Source organism: Carcharodon carcharias, chromosome 2 (genome assembly GCF_017639515.1).
Source record: "Carcharodon carcharias isolate sCarCar2 chromosome 2, sCarCar2.pri, whole genome shotgun sequence".
NCBI classification, from domain to species: domain Eukaryota; kingdom Metazoa; phylum Chordata; class Chondrichthyes; order Lamniformes; family Lamnidae; genus Carcharodon; species Carcharodon carcharias.
Window position 1 is genome coordinate 66,341,828 of NC_054468.1, and position 25,049 is coordinate 66,366,876.

The 25,049-nt window shown below is 42.3% G+C and overlaps 1 protein-coding gene across 2 annotated transcripts in view; it reads left to right on the forward strand.

Annotated features, from left to right (window-relative positions):
- dock10 (dedicator of cytokinesis 10) overlaps nt 1-25,049 on the forward strand; it is a 377,754-nt gene that overhangs the window by 272,240 nt on the left and 80,465 nt on the right. For both annotated transcript variants that reach the window (XM_041212097.1, XM_041212105.1), the window contains exons 28-41: nt 99-245; nt 1,459-1,542; nt 4,741-4,849; nt 8,299-8,477; nt 9,160-9,276; nt 9,532-9,649; nt 10,193-10,314; nt 11,090-11,207; nt 11,611-11,677; nt 12,570-12,617; nt 15,701-15,802; nt 16,433-16,557; nt 17,633-17,748; nt 18,328-18,465. In XM_041212097.1, the coding sequence (XP_041068031.1) occupies nt 99-245; nt 1,459-1,542; nt 4,741-4,849; nt 8,299-8,477; nt 9,160-9,276; nt 9,532-9,649; nt 10,193-10,314; nt 11,090-11,207; nt 11,611-11,677; nt 12,570-12,617; nt 15,701-15,802; nt 16,433-16,557; nt 17,633-17,748; nt 18,328-18,465 (1,590 nt within the window). The remainder of the gene's footprint in view (nt 1-98; nt 246-1,458; nt 1,543-4,740; nt 4,850-8,298; nt 8,478-9,159; nt 9,277-9,531; nt 9,650-10,192; nt 10,315-11,089; nt 11,208-11,610; nt 11,678-12,569; nt 12,618-15,700; nt 15,803-16,432; nt 16,558-17,632; nt 17,749-18,327; nt 18,466-25,049) is intronic.

A 25,049-nucleotide genomic window follows, 5' to 3' on the forward strand; every position in this document is an offset into this window, starting at 1 on the left:
TTCAAATATTTAAAATGTAATAATTCTAGTAGACTTTATGTCAGATGATATGCAAATTCATTGTATCCCAATTCATTGCTTTTCTCTAAAATGCCTAGCTAAAGCGTACCGAGAGGTTTCCACCCTCATATCATAATGCAATAGAAATGTTGGTGGCAACTATGGGAGAACTAATTTACAGAAAATTCAAAGAAGCAGAAGAGGAAACTAAGGAGGCAAACCATTACCTTGCCAAGTTTTTAAAGGTAAATTCTTTCTCAGTCTGAAAATGCATCAAAAAGCTAATACTTGATCAGTATTCACATGTTTGGAATGCAAGGAAAAGGGTAGGTACGGGCTTGGAGCAAGTAGAAATGTTTCTCCTTGTAGAATTTTTCTGAACAGAAATCTTAGTTCCCTTCTCCTAGCCTTTCCTCATACACATCCTTCTTAATTTTTCTTTTCAAAGTATTATCCATTTCCCTTTTGAAAGCTATGGATTTTAATTCCATCACTGTTTCTGGTAAGGTATCATGGCCTTGAAATTCAGGTCCACCTATTTCTGAGCGTATGTAGGGTGCAGGGAATAATCCCTGTGACTCTGAGACCTGGGATCCACCCCATGTCGGGCATGATTTCCATCGAGCTGGTTAGCAGTCGCTGAAAGCAGCTCATTCATAAATCACTACTTTGTTTTCCATCCTTTTAGTCAACTCCTTCTCCATGTTACCACATTACCTATTATACCAAGTGCTTTAATTTTATCAACAAACCTCCTATGCGGTACTTGATCAAGCGCAAGTTGGAAATCCATGTACATGATTGATTACATTGTCTTTATCGATTCTACTTATTAAACTACTCAACAAATTTGCAAACATGGTTGACTTTTAAAAATTCATACTGGATGTCCTTAATTAACCCATGCCTTTAAAAGTGAGAATTAGTTTATCTATAATATGCCCTCTGGAAGCGTGCCCTCTGGTACTTTAATAAAGGCAAAATACTGCAGATGCTGGAAATCTGAAACAAAAACAAAAAATGCTGGAAAAGCTCAGCAGGCCTGACAGCATCTGTGGAGCATTTGCTACTTTAGATTGGCTGGTCTACATTTCACCATTCTTTGAGCAGAAATGTTATGTTGCCAAACATCCAGGCCTCAGACAAATCCCTATATCGAATATCCACATTTTTACACCAAAGAATTGACTTGTCTGTTTTCTGCAAATGCTGCCTGATCTGCTGATATAGCAGAAAATAGTTTCCACTATTTCCTGTTTCTAATTTCTTCTTCGTCCCACATTTCAGGAACTCATTATTCATCAATTATAAAAAATGTGAATGATAAGTTTTGCAAATAGCATAATAATGTAAAATCGACCTTAAAAATCTATAAATTTAGTTTCAAAGATGCTGCAAAACTCTTGTTTTATTGGCATTTGAAGCATTAACATAATATTGTGCTTTGGATTTTTGCAGCGATGCTTTACCTTTATGGACAGAGGATTTATGTTAAAGTTGATTGGTAGTTACATGAACATCTTCAATCCTGGAGATCATAAGGTAATTTTCACAAGTACTAAACATTAGAAAATCAAACATAACTTGCAATAATCTCTAACATAATTCCATAATATGTAAGCGTGATTGCCTATTTTCTACATGAGCCTCCTCAAAACATCTCCAAATAAAAGTGTTGAGTCATTACTGAATGAATACTACATTGAGTTGTCCTCTAATCTAGAACTTCTGCTATAAGTTCAGATGACTCAAAAGGCTTAATATATGGGAGCTAATTTTAACCTAACCAATCTGGTGGGAAACTGATATGGTCTGATCTACTGCCTTTTTACACTCCACCTGATTCTTTTTTCCATTAAGTTGTGTCACAGACAAGGCCCATTTCTTGCCCATTACTAGTTGCCCTGAGTAGGCAGTGGTGACCGTTCTAATTGAACTGTTGCTATCCTTGTGCTGGGTCCTGTCGAAACAGTGTGAGGTAAGGAATTCCAGGGCCAGCATTTAATGTCCTCTCCTGAGGTGAGTTTGGTGGTGGTGAGGCATTTAATCAGATGAGAGGATGGTGGGTGAGGTCCATGCCACCTTACAGTCTCTGCCCCATTTAAGTCCATGCGGGAAGACTCGTGGGTGGCCTTCCTACCTTGCCAACAATTGAGGCCCTTAAGTGGTGGGTGGGGGCTCACCATGCAAGAAGCCTAAAAAGCAAACAGTGTCAGGTATGCTTACAGGCTTTCAGAGCGGCGGATCCTTGTTGTCCCAGAATCTCACAATGCAGAAGGGGCCCCTCGGCCCATCGAGTCTGCACCGACGCGTAAGAACCACGTGAATCAGGAACTCCATGCATGATTGAGGAACCTGACATCAGGAGGGGCTGCTGAGAGCATTTCCTGCACTTGCTGTTGACCCCCTCCACCCATGAACTCCCCCTTCATCATCACACACCTTTTGCCTATGCCTTGGGGGAGGACGTTTCCCTCATCGGGTGGGCTTGGCATGAGTGGGCAAGAGCGGTTGGGAAGCTGACCTCCGTCCGCGATCAGGGCCGGACGGCAATTTCATGCTGGTGGGCCAAATAAGGCCCGCCCAGCCTGAAACGTGAGTGGCAGCGCTCGGCACTGCCTGTGCAGCGGGGTGTTAGTGTGGGGAGGAGGGCGAGCGCAAACTTCACACGTGTGCACTGGAAAAGCTCCTTGAGGCACAAAGCTGCCTCAGGGAGATGAATAATTTAAAATATCAAAATAAAGATTTTAAAAATGTTATAAAACGTGTCTCCTCATGTGACTCTGTCACGAGCAGGGACATGTCATAAATTAAATTTAAAATTTTTTATTTAACTTTTATTTGTTGTTGGAAACCTCATGCCGCATGCGGATGAGGTTTCCTAAAAGGCAAAGGTCGTTTGGCCTTTCCACCTGCCCGCCAACCATAAGGTTGGATGGGCAACAAAACATTTCTCTAAATTACCTTTGCAATGGCCTTCATAGGCCTTTTAATTGTCGGTGGGTGTGCTGCCCACTCCGCCACTGACCCACCGACTGAAATATTGCGCACGTGCACGATGACATTGGGACACTTGTCCAACATCATCACGCTCATTTTATGCTCAGTCAGCTTGGGCGTTCCCCTGCCTGACGAGCTAAAAATGCTCCCCTTGGTGATCTTGGCCTGCTGGTGGCTGCATTACCGGTAGTAGCCACAGCGTCCCTGGTGGCGGTGCTAGCCTCTGATCGGCTGGAGGCTCTCAGGGACAGGATTTCTTCTCCCGGGGGTCCTTGATCCTGGGGAAGGCCTGCTGCTGTCCAGTTAAGTACCTGATTGGCACTTCTCCAAAGGAGGCAACGTGGAGCTCTAGCTGACTCCCCTGACAGGCAAGATCCTCCTCTCCCCCACTCTCCTGTCACCTACATTAAGTTCTGCCTGAGTGTTCTGAACCAGTGCTGCTGAAAAAATAGTAATGTATGTCCAAGTCAGGATGGTGTATTTAATAAACTCAGCAACTTCCTCATATCATAAGGTGTGAACTAAATTGGCTGAATACCAATAACTGTGGTGATAACCCTGAGAAGAGGCTGTTTAGGATCATCTACATCACCCTTCTAGCTGAAAACATCTCCAAACACTTCAGCCTGATCTCTAGCACCCTCATCCAAAGCTCCAATGTACTTGGGAATATCAGTTAAGGGATTTCCACTTCCCACCACATGAACTTTTGAAACACTTATCTGATTCCAACTACACTGGATTCATACAGGAGAGGTGATTGGGCAGAGTGAAAGCAGGAGAAGGCAGAAGCAAACAGATAGAATGAAAATGGCAATAAATTAAAAGCAGTAGTTAAAGAGAGAAATAGAAATTGCAGACTAAAGCCATGCATTAAAAAGGCACATCACTAAAAGAAGGAAGTTTAAGAAAATAAGTAAATAAAGTACATCCAAGACAGAAAATGGAAAAACAAAGTAATTAAATGTTACAGATGGAAGTTAGAAATAAAAACAGCAAATGCTGAACTTAGCAGGTCTGACAACATCTGTGGAGAGAGAGAAACTGTTAACATTTCAGGTCGATGAGCTGATGAAGGATGGACTGACCAAAGTTCATCAACTCATCAAAGTGCATTAACTCTGTTTCTCTCTCCACAACGCTATCAGACTTGATAAATAATTTCAGCGCTTACTGTTGTTATTTCAAATTTCCAACAACTGCTATATTTTGCTCTTGTACAAATGGAAGTTAATTGTCTTATGAATTTTAGTTCTTTCCTTGAGTTTTCTTGATAGCGTTCCTGTACGCAGACACTTTAGGGTAGATTTTCAATTTATCACTGAGGTTAGCATTGTAGTTTGGCTGCCCATTTTAGAAACCACCTAATTTAATGAGCAATCAATCCGCAATGCTGGTTTTACACCTGAGCAACAATGTGTAATTCTAGCTCGTGGAATCAAATTTTTTTATATGCATATCTTTAATGCGTGTATGAGGAAGGAAATACCAAATGGAGTGTAAAAATTCTGCATTATACAGAAAATATCTGATTATGATCGCATACCTCTGAATATGTTTTGTAACCATGTCTATGGAATGCTGAGAAAAATTATGTGCTATTTTAGAGATGAAGGATTTCCTACTTTTAGTACTGGCTGGTTCATTAAATTGACTATCAAGCACAAAATTAGGAAATTGGTAAATCTTGACTGAAATGTCCAAAGAAATAAAATCGTGCTTATTATTTTCTAACTTCAGACTCTATTTGAATACAAGTTTGACTTTCTTCATGAAATTTGCAACTATGAACACTTCATTGCACTCAACCTACCAATGCTGTTTTTGAAGAACAGATCAGGAAAAGAAGGTAAGTTAACTGTTTTCATTTCATGATGGTGGGAGTGGGAGAAGGTTGCATTAAGGGTTGGAGGAGCAATGAGGCGGGCCCATGAATCTTTTAAGTGCCCTCCAGGGACCCAAGAATTTTCACTGATCACTTTGAAGTTGTTAATTTTTTGCTGTTCCTCTGCTGTGTGGATGCCAGCTGCAAGCAATATGTGTTTCACAGTTCTTTGGTTGGGACTAGCAGTAGCACATAGGAAGTAGGTGAGATGGGGTAAAACACTATGCTATCACCCTAGATGGCAGCTTTTAAGTTATTTCCAAACAGATGGATTGAAAGATTTCTCAATGGGACTTAAGAATACAATGTGAAAAGACTATTATGAGTATCAAGCACCCCCAGCTCAAATATAGCATTGGTCAGATAAATAATTTTACATCGTAGATGACTGAAATCACACTGTTGGGGCCAAAAGTGGGAGGTGACCCTGCTTAGGTGGGCAACAGGACCTGAAGAGGCCTGTTCTCAGTGGTGATCAATTAAGTGACTGCATTATGATGGCAACCTGTCCTGAAGAGCTGCTTGCCAATTAGGGTGGCCATTTCTGAGGCTGCACCCACAGGATGAGGATGCCTTGATGACCAGGCGCACTCGAAAGTGGTAAGTGGGGTCTGGGGGCTCAGGGGCAGGCAAGCAAACCCCAATAATTGGGAGAAACACCTTGGTAAACTGGCAACACTGTTACGATGGGGAAACCATTGCCATAAGGGGATCATCTATGGACCAGTGAGTGCCAAAAAAAAGAGGTCCCCAAATTTCACTGAATGGTCGGTGGGAAGTGGCCCGTTGGTCACTTAAGTGGCTGAAATTGATGCTGGATGGGTGGTCAATCTACCAATTTTCCCGCCACTGGAAAAATGGGATGGCAGTAAGAAGAAGTCAGGTATGCCTCCCGACATGTTGTTGTACCATTTTTTCAGCCTTCTTGCCTTCCAGCCTATCCCCAAAGGGATTGGAATTAATAACACTATAGTTTCAATCCAGTACTTAATTTGTATGAGCCCACGATACAAATTTGCCTATTTTGACAAAAGTCATCAATCTCATTCAGAAGAGTCAAAAGAATGAGCAGTGTGGGAACTTGTGAAGAAAAAATCACTTTGTTAAAGCTGAGACATACTTGGTGTTGAGTTGAGGGAGTTTTATTATGTATTGGGCCATCAATGTTATATCTGACCTGACAATGTTTGATACTCATAATCAGTGACAAGAATGGAATAGTGCTGTATTTCTGGCATTTATGTTCCTTACTTTACTTACAAAACATCGCAAAATATAAATTGCTACATTTGTATATGTAATGGTAACCAAGGCCAGGTCCTCTGTTCATTTCTCCAAGCCTTGCAGTCCTGTGCTTTCTTCTTCAGCTGCTGGTAAGAACTTCCCGTTTTCAACTTCAATGAGCAATATACTTAGGGAACAGAATACATGAGATGGTTTCCCTTTGCCTTCCTTATGTGTACTTAAAGGAAAAATAAGTCCTCTTGTCGAAAGATCCTCCGCCTGTAAGCAGCTGACGTCTCTCGAAGTTCCAGCTGTTCCATCGTCACCACTGAAAATTCACTGGTTCCGCCATTGACCATAGCTCATAACTCTGAACATTGGACCTGACCTCGCTTTACCATTTGCATGAGAGGATTTTAACTGCAATCATGTCCTTGTTACTTCTTCAGATGAGCTTGTGTTCATGTGTGTACATCCAGCAGTCATTGCCAAGAACCAAGAAAATAGTATTGGTATATAGACAACCTTCATAGCTTACCTTTTTTGCTTTTGCCTCCATGATTTCCATTTCACCTTCTCAAGGCCCTAATGAGATCCTTGCTGTGGATAGGCATTGGCAAGCATAGTGTTAGCTTCATAGCATTTCTACACTAAACATGACCCCATTACACCGAGCAGGGCAGAGGTTGTCTAGCATTTAGTCTGCTCAACAATATATGCACATGACTGCCTATATATGCAATAGGGCAGTAAACTCAGTCAAGGTGTGCAGTAGTCCATTCATTGGAGCAGATGTAGAATTAGGTTTGAATCAGTTTTATTGCAGACAGCATTCAGCCGCTCTCCTTTCGCCCTTTTTTCCCCATTCTTTTGTCAAAACAAAATGAACCATTTGTACAACATTTTGTGATACTAACGGGGGGATTATTACCCTGAGATAAAATACCAAGGACCAGAATTTCTGCAGGAGCTCCCTGATCTCTCACCACAACTTTGGTAGAACAGCTGGAGGAATGGCGTAAACACAGGGGATGATTAGCACATGGGTCTTTGTGGTTCATTCCCAGGATCCCTGTCAAACATGAGGTTCCTGGTAAAACTCATTGATGCAGGAAAGTTGCAAACAACCTCTGGATCAGTTTCACTTACATGTAGAATATTGTGATATGATTTGCTTCATTTATTGTGCAATGTGTAGATATTGCACTGACTTGTTTCTACATGTATTTTGTGACATGTTTGTGTTTCACTGGAATGTGGGGAGGGGGTCCTGGGTAGGGGGAAGGTCATTTCCAGGTGATGCAGAAGGGCTGTGAAACTTTCTGGTATCCGGAGGCCCAAGAATTCTTAACCCAACTCTGCAAAGTCATTTCTTTGAGCTTTCTAACAAAGTTATGGCAGTTCAGGTAAACTTGGCAGAAACTCTGCTCCCAAACAATATTCAAGTCAATGTTAGGCAGTGTTAAAAGTGGGAAGCTATACTCAAAACTGTGTAGACCAGGATGGGCCAAATCTTCCAGTCTTTGGATCATCAAAGACCAGATGTACAACTGAAGATGCATTTTGGGACCCTGTGGAAATCCTGATGTGTGGACCTACATGGGAATTGCCCGGGAAGTTTCCACTCCATGAATGTCTCTGACTCTGAGCTAGAGTTGGCGAATTTGGATAGTTCTGCGGTACTTACCTGTATCGTTACCCAGGAAATGTTAGACATATTAAAACCTAATCTAACAACTGAGCCCCCAGTCACCCCACCCTCCAACCATCCAACTACCCCCCGACTAGCTGACTACCTCCTAACCCCCGACTACCCCCCGGACCACCCGACTACCTCTTCGGCCAGACCTGACTCCCCCCGACCACCTGATTACGCACTCAGCCATTTATCCACCACACCTCCTACCACATCTCTTCATTCATGTCTGCACCTCCTTGACCCCATGTTTTGGAATTTCCTCCCTAAACCTTGCAAACTTTTCACTTTAATTTCTTTCTTCTTTATGATCCTCCATCAAAACCTCTTTTGTCCAAACCATTAGTCACCCCTTCTACTATCTCATTATTTAATTCAGTGTCCAGTTTTTTTCCTCACAGTTCTGTAAAGAACCTAGGGACTTGTTTTCTATCTTAGTTGAGATTTATGGAATACAAATATTGTTGAAAGATTTTTTTTATTCCTAATATAGGCATACAGCCAGAATACACATTGACAAATGAATTTTGTCGTAATCATTTTCTCATTGGGCTGTTGCTCCGTGAAGTTGGATTTGCACTTCAGGAAGATCAAGATATTCGACATCTGGCCATTGCTGTCCTTAAAAATCTGATGGCCAAGCATTCCTTTGATGACAGATATGCTGGAAAGGTAAATAATAAACCTGTTCATAGTATATTGATAGAGCAGTTGCCTAAACCAGTTAATGCTTTAAAAAGCTATGTCTTTTCAGGTTTGGTTGAGGGTTTGTGGTGTGAGGTTTTGTGCTTCCTCGGGGAGAGGAAGGAAGATTTGGAGGATGAAGCATTCTGGGTCTGTTCTTACAACCTCTGAGCACCTGGTTAAATTGTTGCATTGGCAGAGTTTGATTACTAAGCCATCTCTTTAAGGAACTGTGAACGGTTCTACAGAACTGAAATTAATTTATTCATTCAAGAGTGCTCTGCCCAAATGCAGACCCTTGGCTCATTGTCTTCTGATGCTTCATCTTGAGCTATTTTCCTGGCTGTTTTTTGTCAGTTGTGGTTAGCCATTGCCTTCCACGCCCAGGGAGAGGGCAAGGAGGCAGATCCCAAGTCTACCTCAGCCAGAACGGGAATCAAACCCATGTTGCTGGTGATATTCTGAACTACACCCTAGCCATCAAGCCAACTGATAGGCAGCCTCCTACGGAATTGAAAGAAAGGAGAAAAACAAGGGGGCATGAAAAATGTTAGAAGTAAAATATATTTTAAGAGAGAAAGATCTAAATGTTTCATAAAATGACAGAGAATTAGATTTATTGTTTCATTTAAATAGATCAGCTTGGTTAACAATTATGCGTTCTTTGTAGAGTCAGCAGGAACTGATAGCCACTTTGTACTTGCCTTTATATGGAATACTTCTGGACAACCTTCCACGAATCTTTATGAAGGACATGTTCCCATTCAATCTCAGTTCGTCTAATCCGGTTAGTGTCACATCAAGAAATAACTAACATTGTAGTTACAATGACTAGAACATTGGTGACCTACCATAATACATATAAAAATTGATATATTGTGCTAGCTTTGTATGTGTTAGTATATCATTCTGGCAATGTTGTTAATTTACTGGGTGATGTATTACAGAAACCTACAATTATACTATAAATACATATCACTACTATTAATGATTAACTAAAGATGGACCTGATATTATTTTAAAGAAGTTCTCTAAATTTCAGGGTTCCAGGGATGACTTAAGTACTGCTGGTGGATCACAGAATCAATCAACCACACCAACAAGGAATACTAATTCACTGGAAAGCTCAGTTTCAAAAGATGTTTTGAATTCAATAGCTGGTACGTTGTAAATTCTTTTAAATCGATACACATTTTCCCCTTATACATTAATTCCCATTTATATCCAGCTTAAGTTTTTTTTGTATTGGTTTTAATTGCCCTTTATTTGTTATTGGTCATTTTGAAAATTGGATTTATTTTTCTTATTCATTCTTTGGATGTGAGCAACACTGGCAGGGCCAACATGTATTTCCCACCCTTAATTGTCCTTGAGAAAGTGCTGGTGAGCCACAACCTTGAACCACTGCAGCGCATATGATGTAGGTACATCCATAGTGCTGTCAGGGAAAGAGTTCCAGGATTTTGACCCGGCAATAATAAAGGAATGGTGATTTCAAGTCATGATGCCACATGACTTGAAGGGGTACTTGCTAGTGGTGATATTCTCAATTGACAGTAATGACAAGTAATATTAGAATACATTTATTTTTAAAAAATATATAATTATTATTAATCAATTGTAATTACATCTATAATGCAAACTCTTATTCAGTGCTTCTTTTAATTAAGTTAAGCATGTAATATTAATGGTACTATTTTTAGCTTTTTCATCTGTAGCTATTTCCACGGTGTCCAATGCAGACTCCAAAGGTTCACTTGGCAGTCTGGATTCTACCTCCGGTACCTGTGAGAAATTGAGTGAAAAACCTGATTCCTCTGAAAAGGTATAATTTTAAAGAATTAAATTGCAGCTTTCACAATATTTGGAGGTGCAAGATCAGCTTATCTATTTATGTTTTTCATAAAATTCTGTGTAAAAGCAATGGACGTTGCTGCATTTCTACTTCCTGTTGAGATTTATCTTCCATTTATATCATTACTTCCTGGCCTTCCCCTTCATCTTGTCCTTTTGGCCTAGAGAGCAACCAAGCTTGGGCAATGTATTCTTACTCCATGGCTATTTGTGCAGTAGCAAACAGTAGGTATTGTCTGTAAGGCACAAGTCACTAGTGACTTAATGTTCGAGGGTAATCAATTGCTGGTGTAGCTCTCCCATGTAGCAAGATAAAAGTTTGTGTCGTCTGCAGTGTACTTGACTGTTGTTATATCCACCTTCACGTAGGACAGTGATACTCATAGTTTGTGGGCCACTATTAGCTCAATTACTTTTCAGCTTTTGCAGATGATCTGCTTAGTGGACTTCATTTCACAGCTCTGTGATATCATTGGGGTTCACATTCAAGAGAGAAAAGATGTGTGTGTTTAAAAGAAAAAGAACACACAAATCTTTAAAGTAATGTATGGCAAGTTTGTAACGGTTACCCTCAAACAAATCACATTTAGTGTGGCTTCAAGGAAAAAAAAACAATGTGTGTTCCTTTGTAAAAGCTAAATATGTGTCAGTTAATTTGAGAATCTCCAATGGAAAAATTGATACAACCCAATCACGCATCAATTCAATCACACATCACTTGAGTGACAATGCTTTTAACTCTCCAGGCTTATTCAAGACCATTGTCTTTAATTGGATCAGCTATTCGATTTGACAAATTAGATCAAGCTGAAATGAGAAGCCTGCTTACATGTTTCCTTCACATTATGAAGACTGTTTCTGAGGGTAAGACTCTTCTTCCTGACATCATGTGACAGAGGCTCAGACAACTGGCTTCTCTATGTTATCCTGATAGTCAATGATGAATTCATTTGATGCTATAATTTCATTTTGTTTAAAAGTAATGTTTTCATATTATGTGATATTTATTGCATCGCATTTTCTTTGTGAAAAAAGGAAAAAGCATTTTTTTAACTTCACTGGAGACCTGTAGGCTGCAAGTATGCTGTTGCACCTTAAAATCCATAAAAACTATATGCCTTTACCCACAGACCAAGGTTTTGCAGTCAAGGTTAAATCCTAAAATAATGAACAATTAGAAAAATACATTTAGAATATTAAACTTCAACAGTTAAATTGGGGATGGTTCAAACTTCATAATAATGAAATCACCTCTATTTCTTTCCAGAGATTCTTAAAGCCTACTGGTGCAAAGCATCATATTCAGAACTAATGGATTTCTTCAATATTTTAGAGTAAGTGGAAACCATTCAATTTTCTGTTTATTAGCTACCTGATACATACTAAAGTAATAAACTCAGGAATTATAAACGAGTAAAAATGTGCTTGGAAGATGTACTTAAGGGTTATTTCAAATATGTGTAGCACTGCAGCCATGCAATAGAGTATACAAATCGGAAATGGCGTGATGCCACACAGCATTGTTGTATCAACTTACTGTGCCAATGATAAGTAGGAAAGGGTCTGTCTCCTCAGCTCCCTGTATGAGGTCGTATTCCTGTAATGTGTAATGTTAAGGAGAGGTTTAGAGAATTTCCACAAGAAGGGAGAGGAAATCTCTTTAGTACAGAATGGCAATCACTACAGCATGCTGTTCACTGGGGAATGAGGTGTAATGAAATAGGAAATCAGAAGGTGACAAAATTACATTTTCACAGTTATGGTCTGGGATGTGATAAATATATGAAGCAATTAAATTCAATCTGGATATAAAAGCATTATCACCTTATATTGTTTTTTATATTCTGCATTTATACATATTAATAAAGTTTAAATTAAAGCATGGTTTTATTTTTAAATTCTGCTGGATGTTTGAAAAAATTAGTGCCGAACTTAAACAAGTGACTCCCAGCTGTGCAAGGGGGCAAGTAAACCATTTTAAATGCTGTTTTTAATGTTGAAAATTTCTAAGGCGCTACTGTGAATTAAATGACACTGACATCAGCACACAACTTGGCTGGGGATATTGTCCATGTACATCTAGTTGTCGCTTCATCAGTGCCAAATCCTTGACATAGCATTTGGCTTCCAGAAGAAACTACAAAATCGACAGCATCCGGTAATTATTTTACAGTGACATGAAAGATGGGGACAATTTGTGCTTGAACTTTTTTTGTTTTCTTTCAGAGTTTGTGTTCAACATTTCAGATTTCTGGGAAAGAGGCATGTAGCAAGGTAACCTTTACAATACTATGAGTTTGCAGAACAACAACTACAACTTGCATTTACATAATATCGTCAATATATTAAAATGTCCCAAGGCATTTCACAGGTTCATTTTCAAATAAAGGCTGACAACAGACTAAATAAGGAGATTAGTACTGGTGATCAAACACTTAATGAAAGAGACAGGTTTGAAGGATCAAAGGAAGAGAGAGAGAGGTAGAATAATGGAGAAATTTTGCGAAGGAGTTCCAGACTGAGGGCCAAGACAGCTGATGGCATGTGCTAGTAGTGGAGCAGTGAAAATTGGGGATGCAATGTAGGCCTGATTTGAAAGAGTGCAGAGATTTCGGAGAGTTATCGGGATGGAGAATGTTAGCCTGATAGAGAGGTGGTAGGCTATAGGGAAGTGTAAAAACAAGGATGAGAATTTTTAATTTGAGGCATTGCCAGACAATTTTAGCATTTCAATAACTTTTAAATTGCTTATTTTTGGATCCATGGAAGGAGTAAGTGTTGATTGAGCCCATGACTGAGTCATTTGATTCCTGTTCTGTGCTCCTTAATTGGCTTGAACCAGACAGATAGTACAAGTAGCAGCAAATGTCCTGGGCTAGGAGGAAAAATACTTGAGCTGTATGATTGGATTAGCCTGAAAATGGGCATAGGGATCATGATGTTGAATTAACCTCTGCCCATTGCTTCCAATGCAGACAGCCAGCAAACATCAAGCTGCCCTCTAATTTAAAAGATTGTAGCATGCAGATGATTTGTGCTTTGTGTGTGATTGAGTGGCTGCATGCCTAAGCAGGGTCACAAAATTCTGAGAGGCTAGCATGAGCTCTAGCTAGCCTGCCCTACTTGAAGCTATCCTGCACCTCCTAAAAGGGAGGTACAGTGTGGTTGGAACAAATGCTGGAAGTCATTCTAATAGGGATTTTCATGTGAGGAGCACTCAATAATGGCACACCACCACAGAGTGCAGGCTCAAAGATCCTCTTACATTGTACTGGGGGCCTTGGTGTGGGAGGTGGAGAAGAGGAGAGATGTCAGCCATCCGCGCAGTCAAGAGGCCATCTAGAAAAGCTTTGAGACAGCAGTGGGATCAGATAGCCATGGCAGTCAATGTCTAGCCCCAAGGACCTGGGTGTAGTCCCACAAGAAGTTCAATGACCTCACGCAAGTAGTCAAGGTCATTGAGTATATTTTAAAATACCATTTCCCACAGACTGCACCAATAGCTTCATGCACTGCACAATACACCACACCTCACTGCTCACTTAACAGTCACCTCTATAAATCACCACTCATACCGAATTAAATGTATTGCAAAAAAGCTGAATACACTTTGACAGGAAAACACACAGCCCCTTTGACACCATACCCCTTTAGGATTGGCAAACAGCAAGGGGATGAAAAGACAAGTATTGTCACTGTTGAAAATAATCTTGGAGTTCCACTGTTATAACCTAATACTTTCAATGTGGCAAGAAAAATAATCTGATTATTTTGGTCTCATCTGTTGAAAATGTATTATGAAAATTAATTATTTTTCATCAAAATAATTTAATAATACCCAAGATGTTTTATCAAGGTACACAATGTGAGAATTTCTAATTCAATGTGTTCCTTCAAATATCAGATGAAAATGAAAAATCAAATAGCCACAAAGTTGAATCAGCTACAAATTCCATTGCACAGAGTTCCCAAAAGTTAATTCGATGTTATTTAGGAAAAATGTTACATAGGCCTGAATTTTCCACTCGTCGGGCACGCGCAATTGGCAGGCCCGGGAGTGGAGAGGAAACCAATTAACAGCCAGCCAGCGTGAAATGCGTGCTGAGAAAGGCTCAGCACTGCTGGAGGGGGCCGCACTGACGTCACCGTGGGTGCTGGTGAGTGTTTCCATTGAGCTCCCTGAAGGCAGCCAGCTGCCTCAGGGAGCTGCAGACCTCCACTGAGTAAACAAAACAACAAAAATACTGCAAAATATGCCCTACGAGCACAATCAAGCACTTGAAAGTATACCTCATAAAAAACATATGCTCACCTTGAACTTGAGGGAACAGATAGGACCATGCTAGGGAAAGAATACACATTCAAACGTTCGGTAATGATAAAATTTGAAGCTTTGCCTCATGGCAAAGCATATTCTTGATGTATTCTATTTTCTCCTCTCACTTGGTAATGGGCCTGATGATGTTGCCAGCATTTTTTGTTCCAGTTACAGATTTTGAATTAAAAAGACATAGACCTGAATTTTCAGCTCAGTGGGCAGGCGCGATTGGCAGGCCTGGGAGCAGCCAGGAAACGGGCCGCCAACCATGTTCGGCCCCTAACAGCAATTTCATGCTGGCTGGCTGATTAACGGCCCGCAAACGTGAAAGGCACATTGAAAATCTCTGTGCTGCCAGGGTGGGGGCGGGAGGAGGGCAGGCGATGACATCACTGCTGGCATGGGCATGCGCTGAGACAAAGCTCCCAGAAGGTAGAGAGCTACCGGAGGGAGCTGCAGACCCAAAAACCATGCAGCAAAGTTTTGAAAGTCAGGTAAAAATGTCCAAGCATCACAATCAGGCACCAGAACATATAGATGATAAAAATGCTGCCATAGGTTTTTATTTTAATTTTATATAATTACGGAAACTTCATCCCACTGTTGGATGAGGTTTCACGAAAAATGCAAAGTCCGCCTGGCCTGGCCGTAAGGTTGGACTGACCACGAGAAATTGGAGACAATTGCGCCGTTCATGGGCTTAATTGACCTCTTAATTGTCAGCAGGCATACTTCCGACTTTTGTGTGCTCCCACCGAGCAAAATGTCGTGTGAGCACGAGATGACGTTGAGACGCTCGTCCGACGTCTTCTCGCACGATTTTATGCCCAATCAGGTCTGGCGTCCGCCCATAGGACGTAAAATTCTGCCCATAAATTGAATATTGGTTGTTGCTTTCTGCAGCTGTAAACTTTTATCAATCCACTGCCATGTTCAAGAAGTTTTTTTTTGCTTTTTTATATATATATATATATATATATATATTTTCCACTTGTTACACACAGCTGTAACCACTTTAACTTGTGTTTATTTGAAACAGGAAGTTAGCTGCTGCAGCTAAACTCGCACAAGCCAGCCAGAGTAATGGAACTCTCAAAGGATCTAACCCTACCCATCAAAGTACTGGTCTTCTCTCTCAATGGTAACTCCTATCAATAAGTTCAGATAATCATGTCCAACTTATTTTACTGGCCTATTATTGTACAGCCTTATTAGATAATTAAATGAGTGATATGATTGGCTGAGATAGCACATAGTTTTTGTGTGTGTGTTTGCCTTAAAAGACCAAGAGTGACTGTTAACTACTGATGGTAATAACATGCAACTCTAGCATGTTTATACTGGAGTAGGTCCTTGAGCCAGTTACAGCAATTGTACTTTTTACTTTGTTTTGTCCCCAATTCTCTTAATGCCATATTTTATCCCATAACACACTGCAAGTCACAGTTTCACTCTATTACAAATCAGTGCTGTGAATAACACAATCGTCCCCTATTAAAATCCACCTGCATTATGGAATATAATGAATCTGTTTGTCATTCTGCATTCGGAGTGTTTATATCAATGTATTTGCAAAAAATATGAAATTAAGGATAATTGAGTTATGGAAACAAGAGGAAAAAGCATCTTCTCCCAAAATAATGAAATTTCAAATTTAGCAACAGTTTTACTTTTATTTTTTACTCATGTAAGTAACTCATGATAACAGCAGGGAGTTTAAAAACTGAAGGCATTTGTACTTTAGATTACGGTATGCCTTTTTCTTTATCAGGATACATTCAGGCCTTGATGGACATAGACATGGAAGGTGCCAGACGATGCCTATAATACGTGGAAAGAATGCATTATCAAACCCCAAACTGTTGCAAATGATGGATGCTTCCAATATAATATCCAGTATGTTTCAAAAGAAATTTCAACATTAGGCATTTGTTCTTTTTGCATGTGAAATGTTACTTCAAGTGCCCTCTTAAAATAATATAAATCATATTGAATTAGAAATCTCGAATAACTTATCAAATCCACAACTTACATTTATACCTTGCTTCTAAAATAACAAAAATATCCCATGTTCTTCATAAATCAGGATTAGATCTAGAAAAACTTGAAAAAGGTATTTGGGAGATGGCTGAAGGTGGGAAAAATGCAGAAAAGTTGAGGCGTGTAAGAGAAGGATTCTAGAGTATGTGGATAAGATGACAAACAGCTCTACCACAGATGCTGGAGTGGAGCAGGCCAAAGGAATGCACAACAGAGACAAATTGGAGAAACTGATGGTGTATACCCACATTGGGGTTTTTCTGTGCGGTTGAGTGAAGAGGTCAATTGAAGCCTGATAACCTGTTCAAAATTGGCACAAACTTTAGAACCAGTTAAAGCTTAAACAAGTAAAAATATAATGCAGTTTGTGAAGAGGGTGATGTATGTGAGGAATGGGTTCCCAGGGTGATGGTGAATGGAGAATTTGATAGATGTTTTAGGAAGTGAGCAGCTGAGAGATAATTTTTGTCACTGGTCAGGTAGACTGCAGTCTCTTATGATCCTGTACTCACCTATTTTCCTAAGGTAAGTATCTGTATTACTTTCTTTAAAAATTAGTCTTGAAGCATGTAAATGGACTCCAGCTGAAGTATATAATTCTCAACCGTTGGTGCTTTTGTTAACGTTTTACTGCTTAATGATTATACATTAAGCACAATAGGCAGACAGATTGAGGTGTTCACTTTTAGCCAAATTCAATTCATTATTGTGAGCCTACATTTTTAGTGTGGATCCATGGTAGATGAGAGCAAAGTTTGCACAATTATACCCTTGGTGTTGTTGGCCTACATTTGACCTGTGCTCCTATCTATTGATGCTCACAGAATTACTCCATATAAATGTATGTGTATCAGAAGAAAAATCAGCAATAACTTTCTATAGACTCAGTACAGCTTGGTAACAGACTGACATTGATTTTCCATTTGTTTAGATGGTTCTCTAACTGAGATGGATACCTTGCCTCTTATAGATGTAGAAGCAAATATTGCAACAGAAGTTGGCATCACCGTGCTTGAGATCATTTGTCTTTTTACTCAAGCCCATCAGGTAGTTCTTATTACACCCATATTTGTTTTGCTGATAAAATACAGTGATGATGTATGAATTCCAGACTGCATTGATGCGCGACAGACATTGATCAATGTATATTCAGAAAATCTGGTGCTAATAAAGACCTGATGCTTATAGTTGTATGTACTGCATAATCAATGCTTTCCCAAAAATATGAAAATTATAACTCATAGGGTTTATGGAAAACCATACTTTTTAGATTATCCTGTGTTTTTTCTGGTACAAATTGCAAGATCACATTCATATCAGTGTCTGTTATATTCTAAACTGGCAGTTCTTTATTGCTTTCAAGAACAACCCATGAACTTTTACCTACAGTGACAGTTGTTGATTTGTGCTTCGTAATGATATTAAAATATTTGGTAAAGGAGTAAGGTAGAAAATATGTGGTGTAGACTTAAATGTTGCATAATGTATCATTTTTTAAAAAGTGCCAGAACTTTCTTTTCTAGAATGCCCATTTTGAACCAACCTGCAAGTGTAGAAGCTATTTTATAGTTTGCAGAACCTGTGTTTTCAATGCAATTCACCTCTTTTTTTTATCTGACTTTACAGAAACAATTGCAACAGGATGATGGGCAGAATCCCACAATGAAGAGAGTCTTTGACACCTACTTACTGTTCCTGCAAATTAATCAGTCATCAGTTGCTCTGAAACATGTATTTGCAGCTCTCCGACTATTTGTTTCCAAGGTACAGATAAGTAGTGTTAAATATCAAAATATTTCTGCATTACTGTGTGCATCTAATGGATGAATTATTTTAATTTATCGCGCCTTATAATGAGAACAGATCTATAATAAAAATGGTGCAATAATGCGCACAGCACATTTTGTGTTCCACTTCAGTACCACATTTTTTGATTTGCTTAAAATTTCAATCACACCTCCAGCTGGAAAAACTGTCACCCTCTGCCTTCATTTTAGTGTTGTCAAACAATTCAGTGCATCCCTCCCTCCTGACTGGTACCGCTTGCCTACCAGACATTAAAAAATTGAGAGATAAAATTAGGTACATGGAGGAAGTAACTTGTTCATTGAATTCTGCTATTCTCTCCATTTTTCTAACATGAAAATTGCAACACAAATTACCATGTAATAAAATTTCAATGATTTAATAACTGTAGATCAGTTATCCTGTTTAAAATATTGTACAGTATATAGCACAGCACCTCTTTAATTATAAAACTCATGTGAATGAGTAATTTCGCAGGAGATCTGCTAGTTTTATTTAAAAACAGCTCCCAATCCTTATTAACAAGAACAAATTGACTTGATGAAACATTGACACATTTTACAGTCCCAATCTGTACCTGTGATAGCCACTTTTTCATTTATGGGTACAGTGGCAGCATTCTGTGTTTTAAATTTGAGTTGATAAGATTATAAGACTATTTCAATACAAGTGTGTGCTGCTCTGAGTGTTCTTTACAACAATGATACAATTGAGTAACTTCATCACAGCCTTTTGGGGAGATGGTGGTTGTAATGTTGCTGGATTAATAATCCAGACACCCACCTAATGCTCTGGGGACTTGGGTTCAAATCCCACCACAGCATCAGGTGGAACTTGAATTCAGTTAATAAATCTGGAATTTAAAACTAGTCTTAGTAATGGTGACCATAAAACTAGCATTGATTGTGGTAAAAACCTATCTGGTTCATTAATGTCCTTTAGGGAAGGAAATCTGCCATCCTTACCTGATCTGACCTACATGCGCCTCCAGTCCCACAGCAATGTGATTGACTCTTAACTGTCCTCTAAAATGGCCTAGCAAGCCACTCAGTTCAAAGACAATTAGGGATGGGCAAGAAATGCTGGCCTTGCCAGCGATGTCCACATCCTGTGAAAGAATAAAGAAAAAAAAACCTACATTATTAATGCGTAAAAAGAGTTGATATTTTGTTCATGTATTATCCATCTACACTAGATATACCTTTTCAGTCAGCAATCCGAGAAGATAAAAGATCATTAATTTTGATACATCCTACTTAATCAGAACTTACTGCTGAGAAGGCATTGAAATGCTTGGCTTTTGATTGCAGTCAGCATGGAAGGTGTTAAATGTTCGATGCATCACATATAGGGTGGAATCTAAGTCTGGTGGTGGGTGGGAAAGTCGGTGTGATTCCCGCTGGATGACGGGATGGCTGAACGTGCACAATCTTCCACTGTTCAGCTCATCCATGAGGAGCTTGGTGAATCTTGTGGTGGGACGGGCAGGAAGTCATTATATCATGGGGTCCAAGGTCATGGCACCATATTTAAAGGTCAGGCGGACAGATTTTCACAAAATGCAGACAAGGAGCTCTGCATTACTCCTCCAGGGTCTTTTCAGCCACAGCTCATACTGGAGGAACTGGCAGATGTGAACAGCCATATCCTGGGACATACGAGGGTGCCTCTGGCATTGCCTTTCACTCATCTCCAGGTAAGAGCACCACTAGGATACACCCATGGTCAGGCCAATGCTCACCATTGCAGTGCTCCAAGTTCACCAGCATCTTGATCTTCCTCAGGCCCCGCTGCCTCTTGCTGCTCAGGCCCTTGCTCTGTGCCAACCTCTGATGGGCCCTCCTTCTCCCCATCTAGATGAGAGCCATTACCAAGGCAGGGTTACCTGCAGCCTGCATCATTGGTGCCTCAGTGGATGTGTGAACAAATTGAAGTGATACATTGAGTGACCATGTCCTTTACAGGTTTCCCTCTACCTCAAAGCTAACAGGCCTGTGCTAAGCCCTTCACTTGGCCTCCGTCTAGACATGTCATCCCCACCTCACACTTTTCACGTGAAGGGCGTCCTTGAGGACCAGAGATGGTTGTTCCTCCCATTCTTACATGGCTGTGCATGGAGTCATTGCTCTTTGACCAGGGTGATGAGAGCCATGTGTAAGAAGTCTCACACAGACACTTTTCCACTTGCCTCCACTACGCTTGAGACTCTTCAGAGAAACCATTGCCTTGGCAGCATTGAAAGACTAACCACATGAGCCCTTGTTGGCCATGACTATTCACCAGGAGTGTGGATGTTTGGAGTCGCAAGTTGGCTATCCTTCATCAGCCATGTCCCTCCCTCCCTTCTTCCCTGCCTCTGACTGTAGCCAATGGCAAAAGGCATAAAATGAACATCAGCTCCACACCTTGCTAGGATCTCAAATGTTGTGAGACCCATGAGTCGGGAACAGACCTGCTGCCGTGTGGGCTTCACCATAGAAAGGAGAACACAACTGTGCATGGTTGACATTCAGTTGCCTCAATTATTACAGTGTCCCTTTAGCCAGCTACTTGTGCTGACCTTGAACTCTGCCCACCCGAAAAGACCCTCCTTCCGCTTTGAGGGACCTCACTGATTAACTGTGTGATCAGGTTTAAATTTGAAAAAATGGTGCACGTCACCTTCTAGACTCAGTCTGCCACTTTCTATGCTCTCCCTGTCACCCACCAATTTTTCCCCATCACCCTTGACACACCCAACGTCATCATTCCTCTTCATCCTGTCACACTTGAACCCCCCACCCATTATCCTGGACCCTATCACGATCCACCACCACATGCCTTCCCACCCCTCGGAGCCGACACCCGTTACTGTTCCCATGTTCACCCTATTTGTGACCACCTCCAGCCATGAGACCTTCACATACCAGAAACTCACCGTAGATTGCCACCTTCTCACTCCCCACTCTGATTGTGACTGTTCCTTCCTAGCACGAGTCCCTGAGTTCAACCTCCCACCAAGACCCCATGGTCAACACTACCAATCCTGCCCACTAATGCTCTTCCCTCTTTCCCCCCAACACTCTCCCAACCCCTTTTTACCCGGATACACACTCTCCCACTTTCCCCTGGCACTCTTTCTCCTCCCCCCACCTTCCCCATACACCCTTTGCCACCCCACACTTTCACCGGACACTTTTTTTCTCCCCTTTCCTCACTTAGCCTGCCTCCCATGTTCCGCCTTGGTGCAGCTTTTGCTACTGACACTCAATATGAGTGAAGTTATGTGAGGTCCCCAAGAAGACAAAAGCAACATCTACTGACATCAAAGTCATGGAAGAGGTGATGCTCGCCAGATGAATGCCACTTATATACAGTCGTAAAACTGAAGGCCCTAAATTCTCGCTGGTGGGAACTTAATTTGGAGGGGCAACTTAATTCCAATGGGGTGGCTTTTAATCAGCATGCATGAGATGCTAATGCATGCAAAAGGGCTTCCCAACACTGTTTGTTGGGAAGCTCGATTCACCTTTAACCTGCCTTGAAATTTGGGAGAACAAAATACAAATAGTTTATCCCGCTGTTGGGGATCAGATTTTTTGTCTCCTGCTGGATTATTCTCGCTGCTGGTGGGATTGGAAGATTCTGCCCATGGTCTTTAACCAATGAAAATTTTGAATTAATTGTGCAGCCTCTGGTTAAACACAATCCTTGTTCTGCAGTTGGCTATTTCCTGTTCTTATTTTAATGTGGAAAGGATTTGAGAAACAATGTGTATCCAAGGAATCACTCTTTTTCTTCAATAAGGAAACACACAAAAGTGCTGCAGCTCAGGCAGCATCTGTGGAGAGAACAAATAAGTTAATTTTCTGAGCCTGCTGACGGTGGGCGTGATAGATGGTGTGTGTGGAACACATGGCAGGACCCAATTCATAACTATGTGAAGTCAGGCCGGGATCTTCCGCTGACAGCAGACCTCATTTCCCACCATGGGTCAGCGGGGAGCTAATTGTAATACATCAGCATATAATTAAAAGGCCATTATGCCAGACTCTTGGAACCTCACCGTATCGTCCATCCATGTGGGCGGGAAAGTAGGCCAACGTGTTTCACAACAGCACGCAGGCGACGTATACTTGGCGGCCTTCACTTTGGTGAACTGAGGTGAGTGAGCAGCAATGTTCTCCACAGCTCGCCCGTTGTTTACAGGCCTCAGGCTCCGGGAGTGGGGAGTTGGGGGCAACTGATGCCTGACCTCAGAGGTAACTGCTGAGCAGGCGGGGTGGGGGCATCTGGGGGCAAGTGCTGGCCAGCCTCAGAGGTGACTGCTGAGAGGGGGCGGTGTGTCTAGGCAAGACAAGTGCTGGACGGCCTTGGAGGCGACAGCTGAGGGCGGTGGTCAAGTGCTGCACTGGTGCTGCATCCCGCGCGCAGGCAATCAAGGAAGGGGGCAGGGTGAGCAAAATGAATGGCCACGCATTAGGGACATCTGTATAAACTGACCACCCCTCTGCAACTGAGACAGATCAGGTGCAGCCACAGTGATATGATTGGGATCAGGGTCCTAGCCTGCCAGCTCGCCCAAGCAAGCAACACGGAGGCACTAGCAGGCCACCAAGCGCTCCACATCTTAACCCCCCCCCCCAACGCCCCCAGCACAGACTTCAAGTCTGCCACCACTTTATTGGACCGCGGAGCAGTTGGGCTGCACACTTACCATCTCCTCACCAACACTGCCCATGCAGCAGTCACTGCTGGAGATGCTCACAGCCCCTTGCAATCTCAGCATCCTGGTTTGGACCAGTGTCCCCCATGTGGCAGGTTGACAGGGCAGCCAAGCGGCGCACTCATCTCTGGCCATCCGAGGGGTGACCAGAACTCTCCGGGAAACATTCAGGGATGGTCACACAGGGCCAGGAAAGGTGCTAAGTACAACCATGGAAACCACATCTCTCTCTCATGCTGCAGGAGGGCCATGTCAGGATCATGGATCCTGGTGACCTAGCTGTATGCCTGATGGCCTACAGAGACCATAGAAGATGGAGGAGAGAGTGACTGAGGCTCCTGGCTGCGCAAACACATGAGCAGCAACCTCATGAAGAAGGGGCAGCAGGGGCTCCCGAATACGGTGCCCAGGAGTGACACTGAGCTGCGGCTGGTTGGCGCCAAGCAACTCCCAGGGTCTATAGACACTGCCTGCCATTCCTGCAGATGACTGAGAACCAGTGTCGCCGACGACTGCGCGGGTCTAGGGACCTGGTGGCTCACATCTGCCACTTACTGCAGGACTTGGCGCCAAGTGGACATGGAAGGCATCCACTGCCAATGGCTGTGAAGGTGACCACGATGCTCAATTTCTGTGCCAGTGGCTCTTTTCAGAGCACCACAGGTGAGCTCGGTGGGATTTCACAATCTGCCACCCACAAATGCATCCATGAGGCCATGGATGCCATCTTCTCCATGGCACACAGCTTTGTGCATTTCACCTGGGACCGGGACAGCCAGGATGTAAGGGCCATTGGATTCGCCCTGATCTCGGGATTCCCACAGGTGCAGGGTGCGATTGACTCCACTCCTGTGGCACTCAGGTCTCCGTCGCTACACTTGGACTTCATCAACCGCAAGGGCTTCCACTCATTGAACGTGCAGCTGGTATGCGACCACCAGAAACGCAGGTATGTGCACGGTTTCCAGGGAGTGTGAGGCTGGACCATCACTGTGTTCTGAAAGCTGCACAGGGAAGAGGCCCCCCACTGATATGACTTCCTCTTATCTTGTGCAGAAAGGTTTCACATCTGAGTGACAAGAACACTGCTCATCAGAGCAAGAAGCCACAGGCAGGATGACATTCTTAGGAGTTTATTCACAATAGTGAACAGTATGTACAAGTGATCAACACCAGTGGCCAGGCTGTGCAACTACTTTTACCTCACTTTCCTTAACCTGCCACTGTGTCTTGGTGCTCCCCAGACATCTGCAGCAGAGGTGGAGGCAGCCTGCTGACTGTGACACCCTGTCTGTGATGACTTTGGTGGGTGTCGTCTGGAGGGCCGAGACTTGGAGGGCCCCGGCCTGCTTTCAGGGCCCTGCTGTATGGCAGTGGCATGCTCCTCAGCCTGTGGAGCTGGAGCTGCGGAGGTCACAGGAAGATAGGATTCGGATGTGCCGGTCACTCCCAGAGTCACCTGGGTGGATGGCCCTGGAGTGCACCTGCTAATCCACCTCCCTATGGGTGCCTGAGGGTCCCTTGCTGACCCTGTGAGTGGAAGAGGTAGCTGGAGTGAGATTGAACTGCCCAGCACCCCTCTCGCATACATACCGTTGGAGGCCAACTTTGGCACCAGTGATGGAGTTAAGCCCGTGCAGCAGTGCAGGAGTGACACGCAGGATCAAGATCTCCTTGGCGGCCGTCATCCAGCCAGTGTTGACCTCGGTGCATTGCAATGCCGGCGCTAGTCCAAAGGCTCATCATCTAACTTAGACTCAGCATCGTTCTGGCCTCCAGCAATCCTCCGAGTGTCAGGGACCTGGGAAGTCCCTGCCGCAGCTTGCTGTGGATCAGA